Here is a 22516-nt window from a genome sequence, read left to right as displayed (position 1 = left end):
AAGCCATGCTGACTGTTCCTAATCATATTATGCCTCTCCAAATGTTCATAAATCCTGCCTCTCAGGATCTTTTCCATCAACTTAACAACCACTGAAGTAAGACTTACTGGCTGATAATTTCCTGGGTTATCCCTATTCCCTTTCTTGAATAAGGGAACAACATCTGCAACCCTCCAATCCTCCAGAACCTTTCTTGTCCTCATTGACGATGCAAAGATTATCGCCAGATGCTCAGCAATCTTCTCCCTCGCTTCCCACAGTAGCCTGGGGTACATCCTGTCCATCCAGGTGACTGATCCAACTTGATGCTTTCCAAAAGCTCCAGCACATCCTCTTCCTTAATATCTACAGGCTCAAGTCTTTCAGTCTGCTGCAAGTCATCCCAACAATCGTCAAGATCCTTTTCCGTAGTGAATACTGAAGCAAAGTATTTATTCAGTATCTCTGCTTTTTCCTCCTGTTCCGTACACACTTTTCCACTGTCACACTTGATTGGTCTTATTCTCTCATGATTTATCCTCTTGCTCTTCAAAGACTTGGGGTTTTCCTCAGTCCTGTGTGCCAAGGCCTTCTCATGTTCCCTACTGTCTCTCCTAATTTCATTCTTGAGCTCCTTCCCGCTAGCCTTATAATCTTCTAGATTCCTATCATTACCTAGTTTTTTTTTAACCTTTCGTAAGCTCTTCATTTCTTCATTTGCCACAGTTCTTCTGCAGGTTTCCCCGTGAACATCTGCTTCCAATTTATGCTTCCAAGTTCCTGCCTCATAGCCTCATATTTCCCCCTTATTCCAATTAAACGTTTCCCTATCTTATCTGTTCCTATCCCTCTCCAGTGCTATGGTGAAGGAGATAGAATTGTGATCACTATCTCCAAAATGCTCTCCCAGTGAGAGACCTGACACCTGATCAGGTTCATTTCCTAATACTAGATCAAGTACAGCCTCTCCTCTTGTAGGCTTATCTACATATTGTGTCAAGAAACCTTCGTGAACACACCTAACAAACTCCACACCATCTAAACCCCTCACTCTAGGGAGATGCCAATCAATATCTGGGAAATTAAAATCTCCCACAACAGCAACCCTGTTATTCTTACTTCTTTCCAGAATCTGTCTCCTATCTGTTCCTCGATGTCCCTGTTACTATTGTTTGGTCTATGAAAACACCCAGTAAAGTTATTGCCCCTTTCTTGTTTCTGACCTCCACCCAGAATGGCTCAGTAGACAATCCCTCCATGACATCCTACTTTTCAGCAGCTGTGACACAATCTCTAATTAGCAATGCCACACCCACACCTCTTTTGCCTCCCTCTCTGCTCTTTCTGAAACATCTAAAGCCTGGTACTCTGTAATGAAGGCTGGTTGCTGAGCTGAATAACGTAGAATAGAAAAGATATTGGCAAAAAATAGATGGGGGGGGGGATTTAAGTTAACAGAGACCGCAGGTTCCACAATTTTAGAAAACCTAGCACATTTATTTATCAACATAGTCCCCTCCTACATTTTCACACTTAGTCCAGCAGTCGTGGAGCATACAGATCTTGGACCTCCAGAAAGTGTCCACAGCAGGGGTGATTGATAGGTTTGTGGCCTATGGCAGAAGGAGATGAGTTATACAGCTCATACAGCTCATACAGCTCATACAGTTATACAAGCACATGCAGTTCAATTCTTGAATGATTATGCAGAAAATTTCAAGTTAATAACTCATCTCCTTCTACCTTAGGCTACAAACTTATCAATCACCCCGATGAGTTATTAACTGATGAACTATTAACTTCAAACTTTCTGCAAACTTTTATTTTAGTGACACCACCCCGCCCACAACCACCAATAAACATGAACATTTTCTAATCTTTCTAATCTGAATCCATATCAGTTATGGAAAGTCACATGACAGGGTCAAAGCAAACCAGAAATTTTCAGCAAATATTGAGGGTTTCACTGAGGGTTTGCTTTTCATTTTGATGCCTATCTCCTTACATTTCATTGACTAACCTGATAACATGCAGGACATATTTGTTTAGATTCTATGTGAATGCATACTAAATGATGTCTTAAAAGACCATTAAATTTGAGAAACATCATTTGAATATGTCACTTTATTGCATTTACTTTAAAATATTGACAATCCAAGGTCAAATGATATTATTACACTGGATTAATATAGATGGCATCCATTTGTTCATAGACTTGTGAAGATTGTAAAGAGCAAATGGCAATCCATGACTGAGATGGTGGTTGCGAATAGGACTGTTGGAATGAAAGGAACAATAACACCAGACATCAAAGATTTTGGTTCCTGAATTCTTCAGGGTATACCTTTTGAATTTTGGGCGGCTGATCATGAAAATCATAATGAAATTTCCCTATCACATACCTTTTTTTTGGAAATCGCCTAATTTTGCTATTTCAATTCATTATTCAAGACAGAATAGCTGATGCCAAGATTAATTTTGTTGGTTCACTAATCAAACAGGTCATCAATGACAGACAATTTGAAGAACTTCTGGTGGGACTCGAGAACATCACATGGAAATCACTCAAGAATGTTGGCAACTACAGAGCACCAAACTACGAATAGCTGGTTGACAACGTGCTTCAAGCATACAGAACCATGAAGTGCAACATGTCACTAAAGATCATTTTCAGCATTCTCATTTAGACTTCTTCCCTGCAAATCCGGTTGCTGTCAGTGACAAACATAGTGAGTTTTCACCAGGTCATTGAGAAATGGTATCTGGGCAACTGGCTGAATATTGTTGGACACTTTAGCGAGAAGCCTCAGAAACATCAACAAAACGTTTTTAGCTTAGCTGAATTATTGCAAAGATAGAAACATAGAAACACAGAAAACCTACAGCACAATACAGGTCATTTGGCTCACAAAGCTGTGCTGAACATGTGCTTACATTAGAACTACCTAGGCTTACCTATAGCCCCCTATTTTTCTATCTCCACGTAGCCATCCAGGAGTCTCTTAAAAGAACATGTCATTTCCACCTCCACTGCCTCCGATGACAGCCTATTCCACTCACTCACCACTCTCTGCTTAAAAAACCTACCCCTGACATCTCCTCTGCATCTACTTCCAAGCACCTTAAAACTATGCCCTCTCATGCTAGACATTTCAGCTTTGGGAAAAAGCCTCTGACTATCCACACAATCAACGCCTCTCATTATCTTGTACACCTCTATCAGGTCACCTTTCATCTTCCGTCGCTCCAAGGAGAAAAGGCCGAGTTCACACAACCTATTCTCATAAAGCATGCCCCCCAATCCAGGCAACATCCTTGTAAATCTCCTCTGCACCCTTTCTATGGTTTCCAAGCTCCCTGTAGTGAGGTGACTACAATTGAGCACAGTACTCATCTGCTTTATTCATAATATTCCTCGCATTAAATTAGACACATCTCCAACCAACGGTCTGATTGCCTCCCTTCTCTATTACCTACCTATCCTCACTTTCACACTGTCTCCAAGCTTTCTCTATTTGTGAGCCAAACTCAACATTATGCAATTAAATGCATTATATTCAATAAAAGTTAATTTTTTGTTTCTCCAAGTTCCTACATTATGCAAGTAGTCTAAAATTAGATTGTGTTCAGTTTCAAGCGGCCTATCATAAACAAAAATAAATTCTGAGGAGACAACACTTTTGAGAAAAATTGTGGTCCAGTGTAATCGGACTGATGCCAATGAAGAACTGTAAAATGGAATCTCTTCAGATTTCCTGTTTCTGACCACTGTCCAGCATCAGATCCTGGAAATTGTACCCTTGTGGAGAGAATCAGAAAATAAACTGATAAAATCCAATTCATATAAGCATTCTCACTCACTGGTAAATCAACCTGGGGCCAGTAAACTAGGCCAACAGTCCAGAGCAATAGAAATTAAGGGTTCTCTTGGTGGTGGTGTCAACATTTGGAAGGGATGTTAAACTAAGACTCTTATAAGTCCTCAAGTTGACATAAAAATGTCAATGGCCTTATTCAGAGAAGAATAACAGAGTTCAGTTAGTGTCTGAACAATAATATGAAGCACTTTGGAACATCTTCAATCCTTGAAACATAAAAGACACATGCAAGTTCCTCCTTGCTATCATTCCAAAAATGTCTGTAGCCCGGTGAGTTTAGAAGGATTAGAGATAACGTAATAAAGATGGGTGGAATGATAAATGGAATAAGTGAGATGGACAGAGTGTGACTATCACTGGAAAAACTGGGATTTATTGTCCACTCCTAATTGCTCTCTTACCCAGCCTACCTCAAGAGGCAATTACAAATCAACCCTGTCAGTGGTCTGCACTCCCAAGCAGGCCCAAACAGGTAATGATGCCAGATCACTTTTGCTTGAAGGACATCAGTGAACCAGAGTGGTTTCTTTTTTTTTCAAGGTATAAAGACACATTTATTTACCAGCTTCTTGTATAGTCAAGTTTTATTTCAACAATTCCACATTTGAAGGAAATTTTGCAATTCACCTATACTTGAAATTAAATCAGGGCTACAAGTAAATGACAATCTTGGTATCTTCAATACAATAATCATATTTGGTATTGATTTTCAGTGTCCCAAATGTAATAATTTTATTATTCCTTAAAAATATCCCTCTGAATTGATTTCCAGATATGAATACTCAATTGGTTATGTTCCCATTCAAGAACACACTTAATGCACCGTAAACATTGTTCTCAAGTAGAAATGTATAAACACTGTCCACAGCAAACCAAAACAGTTTTAAAATACTTCCACACCCATTTCAGGCTTCAGAATAGAATTTTGCAAACTCCAAGAGTTCTCTTCACGATTACCAGTATTTGAAATACATAACATTTTAGGTGTAAGAATTCATGTAAAAGTTTAATACTGAAAAAAAAATCCATGTATATAGCTTAAGAGATTTCATTCAGGAACCTTTGCTTATAAAGTTACACATCAGTACTGATTCCTTATCATAGTTCAGAATGTATACTTCCAGCCTTTGGCCTCTTCATAGGTTTCATGAAGATTCCTTCCATCACTTTCCAAGAATTATATTGGTTTGAATACTGCAAGCCATGAACTTCACATTGGCCATTTATTGGTCGCTCATACTGCTCCCCTGTAGTGGACAGCAGGACTTCTGTAACAGTACGCTTAAACCTTACTGAATTTTTTCTTTCCCAGTACGTTCCACGCTGGCAAACAATGTCACTCTTCCCACGTATCCTCCAGTAACTATTGCTGTCGTTTGCATCAGTTACGCCAGTGACAGATTGCTGCCCATTTCCCGAGCCGTACTTCACCTCATGCGAGTGCAGCCGGACATTGCGCAGTGTGTTTAACAACTTGATAACCGACCCGCAAGTGACATAACTCAGGTCGGACTCGTCCGAAAGAGCGGGCACAGAAAGAAAGGAAAGTACAAGGACGCGGGCCAGCAGCGGGAACTGATCTAACTTCCTGTTCATCTTCCCCCCACCAACCAGAATGGTTTCTGATGGAGATTTGACAACTTTATGGTCACCAGAGCTGAAGGCAACTGTCATTTTACAATAACTTTGGCAGCATAAACTCTCTAGCTGCCAGGATGGGATTCAGTCTCATGCCTCCAATCAATAATAAACTCCATGGATTGTAGTCCACCAACTGAAATGCTGGCTACTATATCCTTAGTACTGTGGTAGATAAGTTCAGCATATTGAAGTATTGAAACTTTATATTATTAAAGGATGAAAAGTAACTTTGATGAGCTTAAATACAGTGAAGCCATTTCACTCATCCAGACTATCATTTTGTTGACAGCTGCCTTCTCCTTAGCACAGTCCCAGTACCATTTGAATGATCTCATAAAATGTGCAGAAATGTTCTTGACATCAGTCCTGAATGATACCAGAGTGTTCCCACATCACCATCTGCTGCTCCGTTACTTTTTCACAGTTTTCTGATCTTCGTACTATCTAATATGTTTCTCTCAGATCCCCTTCAAAAGTCAATGTCTTTCTACAATTTTCTCGTCACCATGATCTTTACACAGAATGTAGAACAGCATAGCAAAGTTTCTCAGGCCATTAATTCTGTGCTTTTCATGGTTCCAATTAAACTGTACATCTGCTTGAACATGGTCCACATCTCTTCACTGTCTGCCTGTTCATGTGTCTGTCCAAATGGCTCCAAAACATTTCTATGATCCCTCAGCTTTTTTTCTCCAATCTTGCCAAAGGGTCTCAGCCTGAAACATCGACTGTTCTCTTTTCAATAGATGCTTCCTGGCCTGCTGAGTTCCTCCAGAATTTTGTGTGTGTTGCTCAGATTTCCAGCATCTGCAGCTTTTCTCTTGTTTCTGATTGGATTATTACGTTAACCTGCAGTTTTTCCTATTTTGGCTTCACATGTATAAACCTTGATGAAAATGGATAGTTTTTTCTATGGAGGTTAAGGAAAATGAAATTCTCTTGTGCTTGGACAATGGAGATCTTCATATTTTGCAATTCATATTCTGAATTGCAAAATCAGTGGTAACTGGTAACAAATAGTTACAGTGGTGACAAACTGCAACTCTCTCTCTACGTCTCCCTTTCCTTGCTTCATCTCCATCTCTCTCTATCTCACTGTCTCTCTCCCTTTGCCTCTTCTTCTCTCACATACACATTCTCTTGCCATTTTTCTCTCTCTTCATCTCCCTTTCTCCGCTTTCATCTCGTTCATTCCCTTCCAGCTCTTTCTCTCTTTCTTCCTGTCCACTCCTTCTCCGTCTTCCTCTCTCTCTCACTCACACACACACATATGCACAGACATAGTCTTAAAGCAAGAAATAAGGGTGGATTTGATAAAAAATTAAGGAGTTAAGTCAAAAGCTTTAGAGCTAGGCCATTTTCTGCCGTTGAGTAACTCCAAAATGGAAGACATAATGTTTCAGAATGAAAATCAGCAGATTAGTAAAGAAATATCTGATCAGAAAAAGTTATCACCGTTGAATCCAGCAGCAAGGAAGCAAAGTGTTCAAACAATTGTTAGTGTGAGGGATGGAATTCAAGATCAGGGATAGAGATCACAACAGGGACTAAAGACAATGGCATCAATTATCCATATTGAATTGGAGGAAATTTCCATTTACTCTGTACTGACTATTGTGTGGGCCGTTTCACGAATTTAGGGATATCGGAGGGTTTGGCTGGGGTGGTAGTGAGGTAATACATATATCTGAACCGTTTGTTTTAATTGTTACAATTAAAAGGGTGGTGTGTGGATCAGAATTAAAGACAGCCCCGAGGATATATTCTTCAGGCACTTCAGAGGTTGTACAGTACAACAGATCATAAGAATTTAAGCAAATGGAAGTGGGAGCCGGACATTCGGCCCATCAAACCTGCCTGCCCTACCAGTTAATGTCATTATGAGTGATCTTCCACAGGTTTCACCTCCTCTCTTTTGTCAAACGGTCATAGCTCTCAATTCCTTGATCTTTCGAAAAATGTGGCTACTTCCTATCTAAATGCTCCCCGATGCTCTGACCTCAGTGAATGAATGGAAACAAGTAGGAGCCTATCCAGCTCGAAAATGGAAGAAAGGAACAGGACAACCAAGCTGCAGCAATAATTTTAACAGCTCCACATAGATCAGGAAAGATGAGGAGGGTTGGCTTACCACATTTCCTGTCACATAGGGTTTCATCTGTTACACTGCCGGGAGACGTTTGGTATTGTGGCAGAGTCACCAATATTTCTAACAGAATGAAGGTTCCGCTCCAGGATACACAGTCCACATCCTCACGAGCAAAACTGTAGAATTATGACCCATAGATTTTCATCCCATATCACGTTAAGTCTTCAAATTCAAACACAGCGTGTTTAACATTTCTATTTCAGACAGTATCACAAGTTATTTTTAATAAGCAAATCACAATTATTATTATACATTATCATTTCTATACTGAGGGATGGGGTGGAAGGGATTGGCGAGGCCTCAATTCTCAATGATTAAACTCCTCACTGTCATATTTATGATCAGACAATTATCTATACTTTCTGAAATCAAAATATTAAACAAAATTGTTAATATGCAATGACACATGAACATGCAGACAATGAAGAGATGTGGACCCTGTGCAAGCAGATTTACAGTGTAAATTGGCACCATGAACAGCACAGACTTAGTGGCCTGAAGGACTTTGCTATTCTGCTCTATATTCTGTGCAAGTGTCATAGTCATGAGAAAATTGTAGAAAGACATTGACTTTTAAAGGGGATCTGAGAGAAACATATCAGATAGCATGAAGATCAGAAAACTATGATAAGATATCAGAGTGGCCAGTAGTGATGTGGGAACAATCTGATATCATTCAGGACTGATGTGATCAGCATTTCTGCACATTTTATGAGATCATGCAAATAGTACTGGAACTGTGCTAAGGAGAGGGCAGCTATCAACAAAATGATAGTCTGGATGAATAAAATGGCTTCACTGTATTTAAGCAATTTATAATCAGATTTAAAATATATTTTTCATCCTTAAATAATTTAAAGTTTCAAAACTTCTATACCCTGACCTTGCCTACCACAGTAGTAAAATATAGAAGCTAGCATTTCAGTTGGTGGACTACAATTCATAGAGTTTATTATTGATTGGAGACATGAGTCTGAATCCCATCCTGGCAGCTGGAGAGTTTATGCTGCTAAAGTTATTGTAAAATGACAATTGCCTTCAGCCCTGGTGACCATAAAGTTGTCAAATCTCCAACAGAAACCATTCTGGTTAACTAATATCCTTCAAGCAAAAGTGATCTGGCATCATTACCTGTTTGGGCCTGCTTGGGAGTCCAGGCCACTGACAGGGTAGATTTGTAATTGCCTCTTGAGGTGGGCTGGGTAAGAGGGCAATTAGGAGTGGACAATAAATCCCAGTTTTTCCAATGATAATCACACTCTGTCCATCTCACTTAATCCATTTATCAGTTTACCCAGCTTTATTACATTATCTCTAATCCTTCGAAACTCACCGGGCTACGGAGGTTTTTGGAATGATAGCAAGGAGGAACTTGCAAGAGTCTTTCATGTTTGAAGGTTTGAAGATGTTCCGAAGTGTTTCATAGTATTGCTCAGACATCAACTGAACTCTGCTGTTCTTCTCTGAAAAGGGCCATTGTCAATTTTATGTCTACTTGAGAAACTTATAACAGTCTTTGTTTAACATCTCTTCTAAAAGTTGACACCACCAACAAGAGAACCCTTCATTTCTATTGCTCTGGACTGTTGGCCTGGTTTACTGACCCCAGGTTGATTTACCAGTGAGTGAGAATGATTATATGAACTGGATTTTATCAGCCCCTTGTGGCTCTCCTAACTTTAACCTTAACAACATTATGTTTCTTGCAACAGTCTGTGATCTCTTTACAAATTTGTTCCTCTAAATCCCTCGGACAGTTTGGTGATCTGTAATACAGTCCCATTAACATGGTCACACCTTTCTTATTTCTCTGTTCCACCCATAACACATCAGTAGTTGAGTTCTGCAGTCTGTCCTGACTGTCGTAACATTCTCCCTGACTAGTAACATCACCCCTCCTCCTTTAATCCCTCCTGCTCCCTCACATCTAAAACAACGGAACCACGTAATATTGAGATGTCTGTCCTGCCTCTCCTGCAACCAAGTATCACTAATGGCTACAACAGCATAATTCCATGTGTTGATCCAGGCCCTGAGCTCATCCACCTTTCCTATGATACTTCTTGCACTGAAATATATGTAACACAGGACAAGTCCTTAAATGAGTGTAGTTATCCCCTTTTGTTCAAGAGCCTGATGATTGGGGGGTAGTAACTGTTCTTGAACCTGGTGGCTCTTGTACCTTCTACCTGAGGGCAGCAGTCAGAAAAGAGCCTGGCCTGGGTGCTGAGGATCTTGATGATGGATGCTGCTTTCCATGGCAACCTTTCATGTAGATGTGTTCAATCGTTGGGAGGGTATTATCCACGATGTACTGGGCCGAATCTACTCCCTTTTGTAGGATTTTCCACTCAAAGGCATTGGTGTTCCCATACCAGGCCATAATGTATCCAGTCGGCTCACTTTCCACCAGACATCTATAGAGGTTTGCCAAGGTTTTCAGTGACATGCTGAACCTCCGCAGACTCTGAGGAAGTCGAGGTGCTGTTGTGCTTTCTTTGTAATAATATTTATATAATGGGTCCAGGATAGGTCCTCTGAGATAGTGACACCCAGGAATTTAGAGATACTGACTAATTTAGTGATTCTCTAATGATTACTGCTCATGGACTTCTGGTTTCCCTCTCCTGAAGTCTACAATTAGTTCCTTTGTCTTATTGACATTGAGTGAGAGGCTGTTGTTATTACACCACTCAGACAAGTTTTCAAACTCACTCCTGTATGCTGAATCATCACCTCTTTGATACGGCCCACAGCAGTGGTGTCATCAGCAAACTTGTATGTGGTGTTGGAGCTGTACTTAGCCACACAGTCACAGGTGTAAAGTGGGTAGAGCAGGGGGCTAAGTACACATCACTGCGGTGCTCCTGTGCTGATGGAGATTGTGCAGAAGATGCTTTTGCCAATCCGAACTGACTGGGTCTACAAGTGAGGAAATCCAGGATCCAATTGTACAAAAGGAGTATTGAGGCCCAGGTCTTGGAGTTTGCTGATTAGTTTTGAGGGATGTTAGTGTTAAATGCCAAGCTGTAATCGATAAAGAGCATCCTGATGTATGCATCTTTGCTGTCCAGATGTTGTAGGGTTGTGTGAAGAGCCAGTGAGACAGCAGCTGCTGTAGACCTGTTGCTTCAGTAGGCGAATTGGAGCAGATTCAAGTCACCATTCAGACAGGAGTGGATATGCTTCAACACCAACCTCTCAAAACACTTCAACACTGTGGATGTAAGTGTCACTGGGCAATAGTCATTCAGACAGGTTGACACCCTCTTCCTGGGCACTGGTATGATTAAAGCCTGCTTGAAACAGTCGCTGAGGTTGAGAAGGTTGAGACCTTCAAGTTGCTCAGAGTGAACATCACTTATCCTAGGCCAACAGATATACACCATGGTTCATGAACACCTCTACTTCCTCAGGAGGTACGAGAAATTTGGTAGGTACCCTTTGAGTCTTGCCTATTTTTATTGATGCAGCACAGAAGCATCCTGTCTTGATGCATGATGACCACAAGGAACTGCAGGAAGTTGCGGAGACAGCTCAGCTCATCCAGACAGGATAGTTGAATGCTCCTCTTGTGGGATACAAGAAAGCAGGGAGCCCACCAGTCTCCCTGACCACTACAACTGTGAGAAGTGCATCCACCTGCAGCTTCTGATAATCCATGTTAAGGAGTTGGAGATGGCACTGAATGATCTCCAGATTATTCGGGAGGCTGAAGGGGTGATAGATAAGACATATAGAGAGTTCACCCAAGGTGCAATCAGGAGGGACAGAATACAGGGATATAAATACCACCCGAATAGACATATCCAGGCATTGTCCCTGAAGATGATGATGGCAGAGTTTCTCATCGAAACGTTTGCTATAATCAATACCTGTGCATGGCTTGAAGCCTGAGAAGAATTTATTCATAAACTGTAGGAACTTCGGTAGATTAAGTTAAAATGCAAAATGCTACTTGGGGCTAATATTTGTCCTTTATAGACAGGAGGCAGGACAATTTATCACGGAAAATACATAAATGGCAGAGAAACTGAACAATCACTTTGAATCTGTCTTCAGGAAAGGTGATACTAAAATCTGCCAGAAATACTGGAGAATGAAGTTCTAATGAGAACAAAGAACTGAAGGAAATGAGTGAAATTAAAAGAAAGTAAGAGGGAAGTACTTTTTGCTTTATGATTTTGTAAAATTGGTATTTCGTGCTCATAAATAACATGATAAACAAAGGGACAATGTCCCGAGACCATTGTTTTTCAAGTGCTTTCTGAAATCCTGAATATCTCCGTCACCTTTCCAATCAGAATCAGAATCAGGTTTATTATCACCGGCATGTGTCGTGAAATTTGTTAACCTAGGCTTTGTCAAATAAAATAATCTAGAGTGGTCCTTGGAGTAGATTCACTTTCTGAGAGACAAAAACGGCAGAAGACAATGGTAATAAGGAAGATGATTCCTCACCCAGAGTTTAACTCAAAACCTCCAGAAAATGACATCATGCTGGTTCAGGTACTAAATATATGTTCTCAAGATTATTTAAAGGCCAATTCCACAGTCCTATGCTGCAATCATGCATTTGTTCAGAGCTGTTGTATGTTAATTTCAAAGGCATATCTGTAATCCTTTGTTCTAATTTGTTGGTTCATTTGCTGTAGGCGTAGCTACTAATGCTGGCATTCTTGTCCATTTCTAATTGTCCTTAAACTGAGGAGGTGGAGTCAGCCTCATTGGTGGGTTTGGAGTCATGTTAAGGGCCAGTCCAGGTAAGGCTGGCTGATTTCCTTTCCTGACAGACATTGGTGAAACATGTATATTTCTAAACAATCAGAGTCTATCTCTAATTCCACATTTATCTAATTATTTGAATTTAATTATTTTATTTTCTGTGGTGGGATTCAAACTCTTTTTCCTGGATTTTTGACCTTTTGGATCCTGGATCTCTGGGTTCTGAACCTGGCAATTTTATTCCAAATGTGACTGGTTTCCAACAGTTTTTTTTTGCTGTCTTAATAAATTCTAATGCTTGTTTTGTATTTTTTCCATTCTGCCCTCCCATGGTAGTGATGTTTGGAGGATGAACGGGCAGGAACCTCGTCTTTGCCTCATATCCTGCCAGTTCACAGAAGACATATGTTCACTTCATTGTTCCTTTGACAATTCATAGAATCATTGCTTCATACAACACGGATGCAGGCCCTTCTGCCCACTGAGTTCATGCCAGCCATCAGTGCCCATGTACAAAAATCATTCACTAATCCTGCTTAATTCCATCCCCAACCCCCATCCATATTCCCATCAATTCCCCCATTTCTACCATTAACTTGAACAGTAGGAGCAATTAAGTGACCAAATATCCTGCCAGCCTGGACATTAGTGGGATGTAGAAGGATATTGGAGCATTCAGAGAAACACACGATCACAGGGTGACCATGCAATCTCCACACAGGCAGCTGAGACACCATGATTGAACACAGCTTGCTGGATCTGTTAGGTGGCAGCACTATCAACTGCACCACAGTGACTTAATTTTGTCAGGGAAATACCATTAGTCCCAGTCTGCACTTTCTCCATACACTGATTAACATTTCCCTTCAGTTGTACAGAAAATGATCATTCAAAGGTGACTATGCAATCAATGACCATCACATTTTCAATCCTTCGAGCCTTTTACCATTCACTGTAAATGAGTATTCTTTGGTTACTGATCCTTCTGTCACCATTACTTGTTTTTTAATACCTGCATCGAACTTCCACTTAATCATCTCCTTGATCAGTTTCTTTAGTCTCTCTCTGGTATCACTTCAATTAACCTCTTCAACAGTATTCACAGTTTTATTTCCAAAGTAAATTCATTATCAAAGTATATATCTGTCAGCATATACAACCTGAGATTGATTTTCTGGTAGGAATACTCCATAAATCCACAATAGAATAATAACCATAATAAAATTGATGAAAGTCCACACCAACTTATGTCTTTAACTGTTGTTGTTGTCCGTCCTTCAGAGTTGAAGACGACCACGACTTCTGTCAGGTGGAGGGTTTGTGACTGTGGGTCCAGAGGTGACTGCTGAGGCCAATCCGGGCCCTGAAAGCTCGCCCACATGTGGGACACATGAGGGTAGGTGCTGCAGTGGAAGTGGAGGTAGCTCGAGCCTTGCGCGTGGCGCGTTTCCTCTGAGCCTCTGCGGTGCATCTGATTTCTGCTGCATACGCTCCTTTAGTGGTCCTGCTCCACCAGGTTGGGCGGTCCAGAGCAAGCGATTCCCAGCTACTGGGATTGATGTTGAGGTCTTTGAGGGACACTTTGAGGCAGTCTTTGAAATGTTTCTTCTGCCCTCCAACTGAGCGCTTGCCCTGGCTCAGCTCTCCGTACAGTAGCTGTTTTGGTAGTCGACTGTCAGACATCCTGATGACATGGCCAGCCCATCTGGCTTGGGCTTTCTGTAGGAGGGTGTGGACGCTGTGGGTGCTAGCCCACTCCAGGACCTCTGTGTCTGGGACTTTGTCCTGCCATCACACGTGGAGAAGTCTGCGGAGGCAGCTCAAGTGGAAGTGGTTGAGCTGTTTAGCGTGTCTGCTGTAGACAGTCCAGGTCTTGCTGGCATAGAGGAGGGTGGTGAGAACCACTGCTCGGTAGACCTTCAGCTTGGTGGTGAGGCTGAGTCCTCTCCGCTCCCATACATTCTCACGGAGTCTCCCAAAGGCGGCACTGGCTTTGGCAATTCTGTTGCTGATCTCTGCATCTATGTTCACCATTCGTGATAGAGTACTGCCCAGATAAGTAAAACTGTGGACTGCCAGTAGCTTCTGCCCCTTTACTGTGATGTGTGGTTCCTGGTAGGGGTTTCCAGGTGTGGGCTGGTACATAACTTCGGTCTTTTTGGTGCTGATTGTAAGTCCAAAGTTGTCACAGGCTCGTGAGAGGCAGTCCATTTCTCGCTGCATCTTCTGCTCTGTGCTGGCGTTGAGGGCATAATCATCAGCGAATAAGAGGTCTCTGATGACAGTCTCCTTTACCTTTGTAACAGCCTGTAGACGTCGGAGGTTGAATAGCCCACCGCCAGTCCTGTATCTGACGTGTATACCATTCTGACAATCGCGGAAGGCATCAGTCAGAATAGTAGAGAAGACCATGCTAAAGAGTGTAGGGGTGAGAACGCATCCTTGCTTCACACCGTTCGTCACTGGGAAGGCTTCTGACTCATCACCATCATCCAAAACTTTCACCATCGTGCCATCGTGGAACTGCCGAACAATCGTGATGAACCTGCTAGGGCAGCCAAACTTCTCCATTATCTTACTAATGCTCAAAAGACAACATACTATGTAGTGTTACGTACCCCGTAACTGGGTCACTTACCAGCAAAGATAGAGAGGTCCGTTGAAGTCTGATGGTACTATTTTTAACAGTATTTATTGATAAAAATACACAAAAATAATATCAATGCAAACATACAGACAATATACGTCGTCAACACTAAATCTAAAAGCGCGGGTATAATTATAATCAATAAGGAATAGCTCTATCGTTGTCTAGGGGTAATGTATTGTCCGATGGAAATATAAAAGTCACTGTAGTTCATTCAAGCTGCAGCTTTTTGGTTGGAGAGAAAGACGGGTTAAAACTTGCCCATTCCTTTTATGAGGTCAATCCTTCGAGAGTCGTTGGGAGTTGATTTCCCCGTTGTTAGCTAAAAACCGTTCTTCCATGGTAAAGGGCCCACCGATTCCAGGGCAAATGGAAAAGGATGCACGTGGCCTTTCCACCGGTTTTTGCTATTACGGGATCGCTAGCGTTTCTTCTGGTGCGTCTGAAGGGGCTGTTCCTCAGACCCTCTTTTATCCTGACTCACAGGGTCTCAGATGTCAATCAGGGTGGGATGATGCAATCCCTCCACCAACCCCCCCCCCCCCTCCGGTTCATTGCCTGGGGGCTTTGATGCATCGTACAGGATTCAATACACAAGTCCGTCTCCAAGAGACAATAGCCGTTATCAATGGTTCTGCCTTTCGGAGGCCAGGACACATTCCAAACTCTTTGTGGATTCTGCATGTCTTTCTCTCATTTCCTGGGTCTCCTGACTCGAATCAATAGCGATCCTTCCATTCTCAAAAAGGAGGGGGCCACGGGCATAATACCCCCTTTCTTCAACGCGTTTTTACCATCGGTAAAAACGGAGTAATACAGAGTCTTGCAGGATTTTAGAATCTAACACAATACAAAAGCTTTTCCTTTCACTACAGAGTAACACAGTTATACATTCAATTCAGTATCTAGATGGTTACCGATTACATTGTCACTTCCTTTAATATCTTAACATCTTGTACCCTACTAAAGTCTTGTAGCATCTGACTCCAATTTAGTAACCACCTATTTTTTTTTCTTTCCTTCAGCAAACAAAACTAAAGAGTTGTGATCTTAAGCTTACGTGTATACTACAAAAGTTCATGCAAATACTAATCTTTATGTTGCTTTCAAACTTAACAGGTAGGCTTCCATGGGGGTTGTCTTTTATTATTCACAGGCTTTGTCGAAATCCCTTAAAACCGGTTTCTGCTATTTAAAAATGGCGTCCCCATTAACCCTCGCCTCTTTTCCGGTTACTTCCCACGTGGGGAGCTGGCGCACCCTGGCGAAATAGGCTTTCGTCCGCTCCTACCATAGGAGTGATTTTATCAACAATGTGTTCCAAACTTAGCCCATTTCCTGAATTTCCACCCAATTCCTTAATTTTACTCCATTTGCTATTTTTCTCTTCAGGACCCCTGATGCTATTGGGTCTCGATACCAGCGATCCCTCTTTGTTCAAACAGCATTTCGAATTCTGCGGTTTCACACCACACTGTGGAATAACAATAGCGTGTGGGGCCCCTTTACCGTCCAACTCAATCTGTAATGGATCCACAGGTGCCGCGGTACCAAGCCTTTGTCCCTGTAGCCTGGTGGCTGCTTCTAATATCAATTCAGACTTTAAACTTTCTTCATTCGATTTGGAAACCACACTTTTCCCTTTTCCTGCAATAATAATGGTCACTTCACCACCCGCTATCTCCTCGCTAACCTTTAACACCTCTTCGAGCACAAACACCCGGGAACTCTCATTTCCCACTATTACCGAGGTTAACCCTTTCTTCACTGAACCAGGTCTATCTGACCCACAGGGACTGCATTCCTTTTCAACTGAATCAAATACCTCAGACTTTTTCTGAGCTCCATTACTAGGTTCAGTACCACATGCATCCACATCTTGGACACACTCAAACGGGACATTTGCCTCTTCCAGGCTTTCAATACCCGTACCCGGTCCAAATTCTAAATTCCCCTGATTCTCCCAGCTGCTCTCTGGGCAACTCTCTTCCGGAGTAAACTCAACCCCGCGGGCTGAAACAACCTCATCTGCCAACCCAGCAGACTTCTTCAAGGTAATGGCATCCTTTTCATCTAGGACTGCCCTCATTTCATTATCGGGAACACCTTTAGAATTGTCCACTTCTTCAAACAGTTCTGCTAAGCCAGACAGATCATCCATGTCCAACCCTGGACCTTTTAACAGCTTTACCTGTTTCTCATCTTCATTTCGTGCCTCTAGCACTTCACTCCTCGCTAAGGGAAGGGCTACCTCCTCTCCCTTACTCTCTTTCACTTTACTACTCTCTGTTTTACCACCCTCCAAACCCTCGTGGTACAAGGTCGGTAAAAACGTCTTGGCCAAATCGATACTGGCCGGATTTAAACTGCTCTCGTTCTCAGCTGCCTTTCTCGACATGCTGCGAGTGATCGCGCATGTGGGATAGATCTTGGAATCTAGGGGCGGGACCGCAACACTCACCGGCTGTCTCGTCAGCTTCATTGCTGACCAAACCTTACCACTGGCTAAATCATTACCCAGAAGGATGTCCACGTCAGTTCTCGGGAATTCTGATCGCACCCCCATTTCAACTGGTCCAGAGACTAGCTCGCAATTTATAATGATCCTATGCAAGGGCACCGTTTCTGTTCCTTTTCCTATTCCTTTCACAGCTACCACTCCCGTCTTGCGACCAAAATCTAGTACCTTACTGCTAATCAATGACACTTCAGCGCCCGTGTCTCTCCAGATCCGTACTGGAACTGGTGTACCTCCCTCTCTCACAGACACGGTTCCGTTTGACATACAAGTCTCAGACCCTTCTCGTACCCCGTCTACCCGGGGCTCTCTTGTCAATTTACTGATTACCACGGCACATCCAATAGGGACTGCTGCTTTCCCTTTTCCTGTCTCCTTCCTCGGAGCAAAGCACCTAGATGTAATATGTCCCCCCTTTCCACAATTAAAACAGGTCAAGCCAGGAAATCTCCTGCCGTCTTGCCGCTCCTCCTCAATCTTACCACTAGCTCCCGGCGGGACCTCTGCCTCAGCCGGCGGGCTTTCTCTATCGTTCCCACGGTCTCTCTGGGAACTTTTATTCGAGGAAAACTTTGTCTTGTGGGTTAGGGCATATTCATCTGCGAACCTAGCAAATTCGGAGATGGACTTGTTCAGCTTCTCATTCAAATACATCCGGATATCCTCCGAAACACCACTTTTAAATTCCTCAATCAGAATTAACTCCCTGAGACGCCAAAAATCCTCTTCCACTATTTCTGCTGTGCACCAAGAGCACACCCTTCTCATAGGCAAACTCGGTATACGTCTGATTCCACCCTTTCTTTAAATTTCGGAACTTCTGTCTGTACGTTTCAGGTACTAACTCATAACTCCGGAGAATGGCCGCCTTTACTTTGTCATAACTCTCCTCCTCTTCCTCCTCCGTGGACAACGCCGTATATGTCCGCTGTACCTTCCCTTTTAACACACTTTGTAACAACGCCACCCACTGATCTCTGGGCCACTTCTGACTCACTGCCACCTTTTCAAAAAGCAAGAAATAACTATCAACATCCGTCTCCTCGAACGGAGGTACTAACCTCAACTCCTGACTAACATTAAACCACTCCTCTCGCTCTGACCCCTGAACTCGTTGCTCTTGCCTTACCTTCTCCATCTCCAAGTCATGTTTCCTCTGTTTCCCTGCCTCCCTCTCCTTCTCGGCCCTTTCCTTCTCTTTCTCAGCTGCTTCCAGCTGTTTTAACTGAATTTCGTGTTCTCTTTGTTTCTCAGCTCTTTCCTGCTCCCGTTTCACCTCTAACTCCTTTAGCTGGAGTACATGCTCACTTTCTCTCTCGGCCCTTTCTTTCTCTTTCTCAGCTCTTTCCCTCTCCTTCTCTCTCTCTCTCTCTCTCTCTCTCTCTCTCTCTCTCTCTCTGCTCTTTCTTTCTCCTTCTCAGCTGCTTCCAGCTGCTTTAACTTAATTGCATGTTCCAACCTTAATTTCTCCAACTCTAACTGAGCCGTCCCACTAGCTGGTACCTTTTCAGGGATATTTTCCAATACCTCAGCTGCAAACACATTCTTCTCAATATAATACTGAGTTATGGCCCTTCGCACCTCCTGCTTTTTCATTGACAACCTCACCTCTGCGAGGTTTAGCCCCTTCGCCATATTTATCAAGTCCGATTTGGTGGCCGCCTCTAGCGCCTCTAGAGTCGGGTTTTCTAGAAATTCACCCACGTCCATCTTTGCTGGTTTCCTGTCTGGCTACCCGCGTAACCAGATCCAAGTTTGGACTTACAAGCCCGATTCACTGACCTCCCAATTTGGTGTCAAATCCTGAGACGAGAACCCCAATTGTTACGTACCCCGTAACTGGGTCACTTACCAGCAAAGATAGAGAGGTCCGTTGAAGTCTGATGGTACTATTTTTAACAGTATTTATTGATAAAAATACACAAAAATAATATCAATGCAAACATACAGACAATATACGTCGTCAACACTAAATCTAAAAGCGCGGGTATAATAATAATCAATAAGGAATAGCTCTATCATTGTCTAGGGGATAATGTATTGTCTGATGGAAATATAAAAGTCACTGTAGTTCATTCAAGCTGCAGCTTTTTGGTTGGAGAGAAAGACGGGTTAAAACTTGCCCATTCCTTTTATGAGGTCAATCTTTCGAGAGTCGTTGGGAGTTGATTTCCCCATTGTTAGCTAAAAACCGTTCTTCCGTGGTAAAGGGCCCACCGATTCCGGGGCAAATGGAAAAGTACGCACGTGGCCTTTCCACCGTTTTTGCTATTACAGGAGTTCTAGCATTTCTTCTGGTGCGTCTGAAGGGGCTGTTCCTCAGACCCTCTTTTATCCTGACTCACAGGGTCTCAGATGTCAATCAGGGTGGGATGATGCAATCCGTCCACCAACCCCCCCACTCGGTTCATTGCCTGGGGGCTTCGATGCATCGTACAGGATTCAATACACAAGTCCGTCTCCAAGAGACAATAGCCATTATCAATGGTTCTGCCTTTCGGAGGCCAGGACACATTCCAAACTCTTTGTGGATTCTGCATGTCTTTCTCTCATTTCCTGGGTCTCCTGACTCGAATCAATAGTGATCCTGCCATTCTCAAAAAAGGAGGGGGCCAAACTGGATCGGATCAACGATAAAGTGGACAAACATGCTGAACACTTATCTCGCATCCATTCGACTTCTGAAGCTTTAGAAAGTCGTGTTCGATACTTGGAGACTCTCTGTTCCAGCTTAGAGGAAAAATCTAATAAACTTCTTTCCAAAATGGTGGATCTCGAAAATCGCAGCAGACGCTGCAACATCAGAATTCTGGGATTACCAGAGGCAACTGAGAAGGGGTCAACCGTGAAGTTTTTCGCCGAGTTTCTCTGTGAGATATTCGGGAAGGATCTGCTTCCAAACCCGCCCGAGCTGGAACTGGCACACAGAGTCTATGTCTCCCCCGGAATTCTGGGATCCCGTCCACGACCAGTAATCTTGTGTTTCCATCAATACCAGGTAAAACACAGTCTGATTGTGGAGGCACGTCGCAGAGGCTCTTTTTCTTTCCAGGATACAACCATTCGCTTTGTGGAAGATTTTGCACCCCAGACCTTAAAGATGCGCGCTGAGTATAAAGGCGTAATGAAAGTGCTTTTTGATCGTGGTTTCAAACCTTCCTTTCGTAATCTTGCTGACCTAAGAATCAAGTTTAATACCGGGGAATTCAAGTGGTTCAAATCAGCGAGGGAAGCTGAAGCGTTTGTGGCAAGTCTTCCGGCTATCCAGTCATCTTCGGAATCTGATCGGACCTCCTAAAATGGTGGATAAGTACTCCTCGTAGTAAAATTACTTTCTCTGGACTCGGAATTCACTTGAATCACTCAGACATTATTCACTGAAACTCTAAAGGCTGTTGACAATCTCTCCCGGGATTTGGTGTGTGTGTAATCTATTTTTATCTCTGTATAACTTTACCTACAGAGTTCTACAACTAAATCTAACTTGTTTTGGAGGTTTGAAGTCTTTAGTGAAGGCCTCCCTGTTTGTCGGTTCACAGTTCAACTGCTGATTTATTTTTCCTCTGTTTTAAATACTTATTTATTTTATCTTTTTCTTTTCTTCATCCCCTTTTTTTTTCCATTCTCTGAATGTTTTTTTCTCCCTTCTCGGTAAACGGTTGATAAATACTTGTCTTGAATTTATAATTTTCCCCTTCCTCTTTTTTTTCTTTTTCCTTCTTACCTTTTTTTTTCCCTTTCTCTTTGTTTATTCTTCTATAATATTTCGCGGGTAGGTTAGTTTTGGTTTTCTTCCGATTCGCTCTGTATTAAGTTGTATATCTTGGCAGAAGGTGTTCTAATCTGTAGTTATGTTTTCTAGTGCATAAACTAGTTACTGTTTGTTATAGCATTTATACGGAACTGCTGTCAATGACACAGATCTGGAAGTTGTATTTGGGTTAATTTTTCTGGTAGAGCTAGCTACTTGTTTTGGTAGCCGTCTAGTTTTGGGTTGTGTGGGTGGGGTGAATTTTCCAGTTCCAACATTTCTTTATTGTTTAGGACATGTTTATATTTTGACCTTACGAATCTATGTTTACATCTCTGCTCCCAGACTGCTATTGTACCGCTTGATTTTTTATATGCCTGCTGCCTTTTATGCATTAGTAAGTGATAATGGCTAGTGCACTTAAATTCGTGAGCTGGAATGTAAAGGGACTGAACCACCCTGTTAAAAGGAGGAAGGTATTCTCACATATTAAACAACTCAAAGCTGACATTGCTTTCCTCCAAGAAACTCATATTCGTTGTTTCGATAACTCCCGGCTTCTGTCCAAGTGGGCGGGTCAGCATTTTCATTCATCCTTTGCCACTAAAGCTAGGGGAGTCTCCATTCTTATTAACTCAAATATTCCTTTTGAACTCCATAATAAAATATTGGACACAAATGGCCGTTTTATTATTGTTTCTGGTAAACTATATAACACTAAAGTTGCACTAGCAAACCTGTATGCCCCCAACTTTGATGACGTTAACTTTTTTGAACGTTTTTTTTCCTCACTACCAGACTTAAACTCATACTCTCTTATATTGGGTGGTGACTTTAACTGTTGGTTGGATCCTAAACTGGACCGATCATCCTCTGTTACCAGATCACCTACCAAATCTGCCTTAGCTATTCAGTCGTTTATCTCGAATTTTGGTATCTCTGATATATGGCGTTTCCTCCATCCTACAGAGAGAGATTATTCCTTTTTCTCACATGTTCACCATACCTTCACTAGAATTGACTATTTCCTACTCGATAACCAACTTATCCCATTTGCCCACACTTGTGACTAGCAGAGTATACTGATTTCTGACCATGCCCCAATTACCCTCTCTCTGAACTTTCCCGGTCTCCCTCAGAGGAACAAACACAGGCGGTTCAATTCAACTTTATTATCAGATGATGATTTCGTAAAATTTATTAAAGACCAGATAACCTTCTATTTTAA

The 22516-nt window shown here is 42.2% G+C and overlaps 1 protein-coding gene across 1 annotated transcript in view; it reads right to left on the bottom strand.

Moving 5' to 3' along the window:
• Nucleotides 1-4955: 4955 nt before the first annotated feature.
• LOC140738146 (uncharacterized) overlaps nucleotides 4956-22516 on the bottom strand; it is a 60498-nt gene continuing 42937 nt past the window's right edge. Inside the window, exons 4-7 of the mRNA XM_073065289.1 lie at nucleotides 8981-9110; nucleotides 5592-5660; nucleotides 5496-5514; nucleotides 4956-5369 (exon numbers count right to left, since the gene is read on the bottom strand). Coding sequence (XP_072921390.1) covers nucleotides 4956-5369; nucleotides 5496-5514; nucleotides 5592-5660; nucleotides 8981-9110 — 632 coding nt within the window. The remainder of the gene's footprint in view (nucleotides 5370-5495; nucleotides 5515-5591; nucleotides 5661-8980; nucleotides 9111-22516) is intronic.

The sequence above is a fragment of the Hemitrygon akajei genome, chromosome 13 (assembly GCF_048418815.1).
Source record: "Hemitrygon akajei chromosome 13, sHemAka1.3, whole genome shotgun sequence".
Lineage (NCBI taxonomy): Eukaryota > Metazoa > Chordata > Chondrichthyes > Myliobatiformes > Dasyatidae > Hemitrygon > Hemitrygon akajei.
The sequence above is the reverse complement of the archived record's forward strand: the minus strand, read 5'-3'. Positions and strand labels throughout refer to the sequence as shown.